This window comes from Verticillium dahliae, genomic scaffold (genome assembly GCF_000150675.1).
Source record: "Verticillium dahliae VdLs.17 supercont1.18 genomic scaffold, whole genome shotgun sequence".
Lineage (NCBI taxonomy): Eukaryota > Fungi > Ascomycota > Sordariomycetes > Glomerellales > Plectosphaerellaceae > Verticillium > Verticillium dahliae.
In genome coordinates this window covers 329,498-336,399 of record NW_009276923.1, presented here as the reverse complement: position 1 = coordinate 336,399, position 6,902 = coordinate 329,498, and the positions used below count along the sequence as shown (strand labels likewise).

At 47.9% G+C, this 6,902-nt stretch overlaps 3 protein-coding genes across 3 annotated transcripts in view; 1 reads left to right on the top strand and 2 right to left on the bottom strand.

The window, feature by feature from the left end:
- Positions 1-2,411: 2,411 nt before the first annotated feature.
- On the bottom strand, positions 2,412-4,322 carry VDAG_07895 (uncharacterized protein). Its single transcript, XM_009652661.1, has 2 exons — positions 3,884-4,322; positions 2,412-3,834 (listed from the first exon to the last, which is right to left on the bottom strand). Exons 1-2 carry the CDS (start codon positions 4,085-4,087, stop codon positions 2,755-2,757), a joined length of 1,284 nt encoding a protein of 427 aa, XP_009650956.1. The 5' UTR covers positions 4,088-4,322; the 3' UTR covers positions 2,412-2,754.
- An 871-nt stretch (positions 4,323-5,193) lies between these two features.
- VDAG_07894 (uncharacterized protein) lies at positions 5,194-5,634 on the top strand (the record flags this gene model as incomplete). Its single annotated transcript, XM_009652660.1, has 1 exon — positions 5,194-5,634. The coding sequence occupies one exon, from the start codon at positions 5,194-5,196 to the stop codon at positions 5,632-5,634; it is 441 nt and encodes a 146-aa protein (XP_009650955.1).
- Positions 5,635-6,120: 486 nt separating this feature from the next.
- VDAG_07893 (alpha-1,2 glucosyltransferase ALG10) overlaps positions 6,121-6,902 on the bottom strand; it is a gene marked incomplete at both ends in the record, with an annotated part of 2,411 nt that continues 1,629 nt past the window's right edge. Inside the window, one exon of the mRNA XM_009652659.1 lies at positions 6,121-6,829. Within this exon, the coding sequence (XP_009650954.1) occupies positions 6,121-6,829 (709 nt within the window). The remainder of the gene's footprint in view (positions 6,830-6,902) is intronic.

Genomic DNA, 6,902 nt, shown 5'->3' with positions numbered 1-6,902 from the left:
CACTGGCCGCTGGGACATCGGCTGGAGGAGGAGCATGTAACACCAAGGAAGCAGGGCGGCCGCGAATCGACGACCCCGCGATCAGGGAGCGCGATAAGATAAGAATCGGGCCCACCTGGCAAATCACGTGATGGCTCACTCAGACATAAAGGGTGAGTCGTCGGGCTCACCAAAGGACGCCGCAGTGAGCCAGGGAATGGCTCACGGGATAACACACCGTGATCCTAACATCATGGATCACCAACAACTAACCAGTGAGCCATCCAACATGAGCTCACCACCTAACACAACAAGGACAGGATGGCAGGTATATAAGGACGGACATTCTGGACTTGTAGATACATTCTTTCTCACGACAGTGATCAATCTAAGTCTTACCTTGTATTCATTGTAACGAGTGCGCAACGCCTTACGACACCACATCGTCTCAGAGTCACAACCTAAGCTTCTGCAAACAGCAACCCCAACCCTCTGACAGTGTTCCCCCTTCGGAAGCTGCCAGGTCGTAACACCTTACTATATAGGGAGTCTCTAGACCCTTTAACGGAATATATATCGTCGCCTCCTCGTACTATAGCGCCTCTACCTCCCTATAGGTCTATATATAATACTCTTTATATTATAAGTTAATATATTAAAACCCGTATTAATAACCTATCCCTAAGCGCTAGGACTCTACTCCTTATAGAGTAAGCTATTTATATAAACGCTAATATTCTCGACGCTCTAACTAAGCCTCTCCTAGCCTATTCTATAGCCTAGGCTTACTCTATAATATCGGATATCGATATTCCGAAGACTATTAATACTACGAAGAAGGGTCTTAACTAATATCTCTAGAAACCGGCTTTTAATAAATAAATTATTAACTTACTTAAGCGTAAGACTTAGACCCTAGTAGACCCCCTTACTAGTATTAAGGTCCTCTTAGGAATATAGGTTCTTAATATAAAGACTTCCTTTTAGCGATTTTATACTAAGTAGGTAGTCTACGGTAATCGTTAATTAAGCTAATAGGCTATATAGGACCTTTACGCTATAATTACTTACTCGGTTTTAATCTATTTATTCTTCGCCCTCGTTATTTATTTAGACCTTTAATTTATTATTATTAACTTCGATAATATATTTCTTATAGCCCTTACTCTTATTAATATTTATATATTCGTCTAATAGCCTCGTAGATATAAGGATAGTATTAATAAGGTTTATCGCTTTAATAATACCCTCTACGGGCTTCGCGAAGCTCCCCTTTAATAGTTTTAATTCCTATTTAAGAAGCTAAATAAACTAGGCTATACTTATATTATAAAGAACCTATATCTCTTATATAATAAATATATTAGAGTTATTCTATTAATATATATTAATAACGTTATTATTATTAAGCCTTCTATTAAGGCTATTAAGGGAGCTATCTAGATATTAAAATTAATCTACGATTTTAAAGAAATATTAATTATTAATAAGTTTATTAATATATATATTACCTATAATATTAAGAATAGCTTTACTTTATTATATTAATATAAATATACTTAAAAGATACTATAATACTTTAGCTTTAATAAAGCTAATCTAATTAAGACCCCTTAAGCTTTAAGCTCTTTATTTCCTTATTTAGATATTACCTTATATAACCCTTAAATATTAAAGAAATATTAAAAGATAATAAATACTCTTAACTATCTTAACTATAATACCCGCCTTAATATTAGCTTTAATATCTTAAAGCTCTACGAGGGGAATAGCGGATTAATCGATAAATACTTTATAGCTATTAAGTATATATTTCGCTACTTTAAAAGTACCCTCTCGCTTAGAATTAAGTATTATAAGTATATTAACGTTAAGCTCTTTACTATAAGCGATACCTTATATAGCGATTATTATAATTATACTTCTATAAGAGGATATATAGTCTTCTTTATTAATAGCCCTATAGCCTAGAAATCGTATAAATAATAATTTATTACTCTTAATACCTTAGAAGCTAAATTTATTAATCTTATTCCTATAAATATTATTCTAAATTAGATTAAGGATATTATAGTAGCCTTTAAAGTATAGATTCCGAGACCTCTTATCTTATTAATAAATAGCTAGAATACTCTAATAATTACCCTTAACCCTCTTAACGCTATATATACTCGCTATATCGATATTCGATATAAATAAGTTTAAAAACGTATTATCGTAAACGATTTTAAGCTTCGCTATATACCTTCCGCTAAAATACCTATTAATAGACTTATAAAAAGCCTTAGCCTCGAGAAGTATATAGAATTTACTTACTAATTACGCCTTATTAATATAAACTAAGTTAGCTATTATTATTATACTAATCCTAGGCTTCTAATTAGCCGGGAGATTGCATTTTTAGAGTACTAGGATTAGGAAAGAGGCCTATTACAAGGTGCTTACGGGGACTCTTATAGACCTAATAGCTAATACGCCTTAGATAGTGCCTATAGGGGGGTATTAGTGGTATTCGCCTAGGGCTTCTAGCGGTCACCTAATACTAGGTGGCCTATGCCCTGGCACCTCCCTCCTATAGCTTAGTTCCAGGCACCCTCCTGCCCTAGAGAATAGCTTCCTAATACAACACCTTTTTCTCCCTAGACCTCCACAACACCAGCAAGTCATCTCCTCGGGTGATGCGGCGAGAAGGCGGAGGGGAAAAAAGAAGGACGGCAAGAATTAGCAAGGTGCATGGTTTTGCTATCCCACCAACTGTCCTCCTAGAATGCCTAACTATTTGACACTACAGTTACGTTCGAGTTCTTCTCGGTACTCTTCCTCGTCCTTGGCCTTCTGCTTCGCCATCGCTTCAGCATTCTCTTGCCAGAGGTTTGAGGCTGGCTTCAGCAAGGCTATTGCCTGATTATTGGCAAAGAACTTTGGCAATATATGGTCTTGGAACAGAAAGTGCCAGGCGTTCAAGGACTTCAGGGATGCCCAGAACCATACACCCTTGGATTCCCATGAGTTGCGGAGTATAAGGGTTAGTTCCTTCTGCTTGGCCGTTCTTTCCTCGTCCATGATGGATAAGAATGTTTGGCGGGTCGCGTCATAGAGTTCGTACTGCTCGCCCACGATTTCGTCAACGCTACAGCCCGTGAGCCAGTATGGCACAGATAACATCTCTGCCGGTAGAGCGCAAATCCATTCCAAGTCAACCAGATATGTGATGTTCCAGTCGTTGTCGACAAAGATATTACTCTGGTGCAAGTCAGTGAATTGTAAGATAAAAGGCCCCTGGCGAAGTTCGCGCATCAAGAAATGGTGCGAAACAGCTCGCAGTAGCGTCCTCATGGCCATCCTCTCATAGGCATCCTCCTCGTCTGCGACTGCGTGCGGGTTGTGACGCATATGTTCGTCGTATAATGTAAGCGTGTCTGCGACAAAGCTGTCCGTGCAACAATATGTCTGATCTTGCTGTATTATTCGCGGGGTACCACTGTGCTCGAATGTCATTGTCGAAACCATGAGCGGGCGGTTTGTCAGCGAAATAGTGCAATCGTCCGGGTTGAATCGCCAGGAGCCAATCCGCGCTTGAGGCACTCGAGCCAGCGAGAGTATGAGTCGTGAAATCGCCTTGAAGAGACGGCGACTACGCTGCGGCTCATCCTTGAAAGATTCCCACGTCGTAGAAAGCATCTGACCAACGTCGGGACGAATGTATTCGAGGAGCATGTGACCAACTTTGGATGTCGGAGGGCAGGACGATGGATGGTAGTTCGAGAGGAGTGAAAGGCCGAAGAGACGGTGTACTTGTCGTCGGATATATCGGCAAAAACGAGCGAGCAAGGACGCTTGGTCGTGCTGGGTGAACTGAGAAAGGTGAGAAGTGTGTAAGTGGGAAAGGGACTGGGGAACGAACCTGTCTCCCATCGGTGAAGCCAAATGCATGAAGCTTTGGGATGGGGATATCTGGGCAGTGCTCTTGGATCCAAATATATGTGGCAACCTCACACCTGAGCTTTTCGTCCATTGTGCCTGGGTATTGAGATTCAGCTACCCGGTGGGGGAATGGACAGCGCAGGACATAGGTTGTGGACCTGCCAGAAGATTTGACAGCGACCATGACGCAGACGTTGAATCCACCTTGTATCCATGATTGGCGTGAACATATCTCGCAACCGTCCTCGGCTTGAAGGTGAAGAGCGTTGCGGACAAGCAACGCGAGCTGTGTTCTCTGGTTCCAAAGATGATTCTGGAAGTCGGCGGCAGCACGCTGATGCTGTAAATAAAGCACCAGATTGGTCTCTATGTCTGCTGCCGAGCTCAGCTTGAGCCATTCGCCGTGGTGTTGGAGACCCAGCCCTGACATGTAGAGTTGTCGGCCCCAGGAGGCGGTATTGTCGACAGGTCCCCCTGAGCTTGTTTGCAGGGGAATTCTGACCTCCACTACGATCAACATCGGGTTGGGTCGCAGGCCAAGCCAGCCTTTATCGATAAGAACATCACAGGGGAAAGACATATTGGGCTTAGTTCATGTCTTAGTTCATGGTATATGGCAGTCGCCAACATGCCCCCAGGGCTACGGGCAGTGCAGGGACGTCCCGTGGGACGCGCGAGCGAATGACTTCCCCACGATTACACACTCAATGTCCACCCGCACCCCCACAGCCCCTGCCCCCCCAAGCCCCCCATCCCAGTGACCTATCCGAGATTGGCCGACAAGACCTGGAGAGTCCACCTCAGCGGGGCTCTGGGTCCCACGGTCCACCCGAGCAAGGAAACAATCGGAAACCGCACATGGCCTGACGGGGCAAGACTGGTCCTACCGGCACTCGAAGAAGGAAAGAGCGCCTCGACGTCAGGATTTTAGGTCGCCAACTTCCCCGCCAAATGCCCACTATCGGCTCATCCTCGTCGCCCTCTCATCACCCAGACATCGCCCTCCCAACCAACACGAGCCATCTCTCGTTCGAGACGATCAATCACGACCACAGGCAAAGCCTCTCCCGCGACCGAGCCAGAATCGCAACCTCGAGACCGTACTCTTGACTCGACCCGAACGACTCAAGCCCTCCGACACCAACATCTTCAGCCGCAGTATCAATACTGCGCGCTGCTACCTACCTCCCTCTCATCTCAAGGGTTCACGTCAAGATCCCCTTCTGCCTCCTCGACTCACTTCAACTGATCCCGAACCCGTCCTGTGACGGCAACCCCCCAGCCGACGACATGCCCAACACAAACATGCCCACCCAGCGCCCCTTCTTCCTCTCCACCTTCTTCGCCTCCTTCCGCCAGGCACCCAACACATCATCCCTCGCCCAGCAACCGAACAAGCACACAACCCAGTCGGCCTCGTCCTCCTCAGCAGCCGCCTATGCCCAGCAGCAGTCGGCCTCGTCCGCGTCCTCGAACCCGCGCGCCATCGCCCCCCCCTCGGCGACCGGCAGCGTCGTCAACCAGCTGCCGCTGCACTCACCGCGCGGCGCCGCGCGTCGCGCATGGCGTGCCCATCCCCGCGTCGTCTCCCGGTCGAGGGCGCGGCAGCGACAGCTCGAGCGAGGGGTTCAGGGACGTGCTCGGCGCGGAAAAGTGGTATGTCGGCGGGCGGACGGCAGGCGGCGAGGAGAGGTTCTTCAAGATGGGCGTCGTGAGGCGGGTGAGGAGTAATGACGGGTTGAGTCTCGATCGGATGAGCTTATGATGTGCTTTGGCTTGCTTGAGCTCTCTTTGGTGGATGATGCGACAATATGAATTTTCTTGTCAACACGACATGGGTTATTTGGGGAAATGGGTTTCGGACAATGGGGGGACTATCGGAACATCGATTACATACACGACAACCGTCGCTTGTTGTACATAGGGATTGGAAACGTGCACAATGCTGGGAAACGGCGTTTGGGGGACTCCAAGGACGAGTGGGAGGGAATCACGACTTTTTGGCGCGCATGAGACGCACGCTCTGTCAGATTGTGACGTAGAGGAGACCGCGCCGGCCCGATGTGGTGGCCTATCATGAGATCAAAAGCATAAATCATGATCCCAGGTCTTTTGCCTGTATTGCATTTCCTGCGTACCTATGTGACGGAGGCTCATCATCTGCCTATGAATAGTGCGTCTCTCTCTCTCTCTCTCTCCTTGTTGAGCCAAACCTCCTCACCACATGAACCGCTGCAGACGACCCTCGTCAAGGATGGTGCCGTCCTCGGCCCTCCAGACATACGGCTTGAGCAAAAAAATGGCCATCGTCACAACGTTAATGGCGACAAACCACAGCGTCTCCACGACGACGCGCAGATCGACACGCCTTCCCCACGCAAAGAACCAGTCGAGACCAAGCACGCGGTGGACGGGTTCCTCCCCGGCCACAGTGTGCTCGTGAGCCCGCCACGCCGGGACGAGCAGACGCCAGAAGACCCACGGCAGGATGAAGTACCGGGGCTCGACGAGGGGCGCCGTCATGAGCGACAGCGTCGTGGCTACGAGGAGCAGTATCACGGTTGACGACTGCGGGGCCTGATCGCCATTGGGACGCATAGCCCGCTCGTCCTCGGGGTTTTCCTTGTTCGTGGGCTTCGAGGATATTTCGTCGGGGTTTTGGGTGAAATCTGGGCGCTTCTTGTTTTCGAGTGACTGGTTCGTGCACACTAGACCCCAGAAGGGATGGCAGGTGTAGGGCGGTGTCTCGTCCACATCAAAGCCGTAGTCGGAGCAGTCCTGGGTCCAGGCCATATCTACGGCTGGGCTGCACGGCGCCAGTGCGGCCCAGCAAAGGCGGAAGCAGAACAGGTACGCAAAAGTAAAGAGCTCGCGGAGCCAAGACGAGGCCAGGATCGTGTACCGGAAGATGTAGAACACGTAGTGCCTGTTGTCGGCGAGTGTAAAGGGGTGTATGATGGTGTTCTTGAGATGATGACCCAGCACAGCAGAGCAGCTGG

Bases quoted from the DNA above. Each gene is read 5' to 3' on its own strand.
- VDAG_07895 (XM_009652661.1), bottom strand. From the start codon at position 4,087: ATGGTCGCTGTCAAATCTTCTGGCAGGTCCACAACCTATGTCCTGCGC. The intron at 3,835-3,883 runs GTTCGTTCCCCA...CACCTTTCTCAG, and splicing joins GCTTCACCGATGGGAGACAG to TTCACCCAGCACGACCAAGC.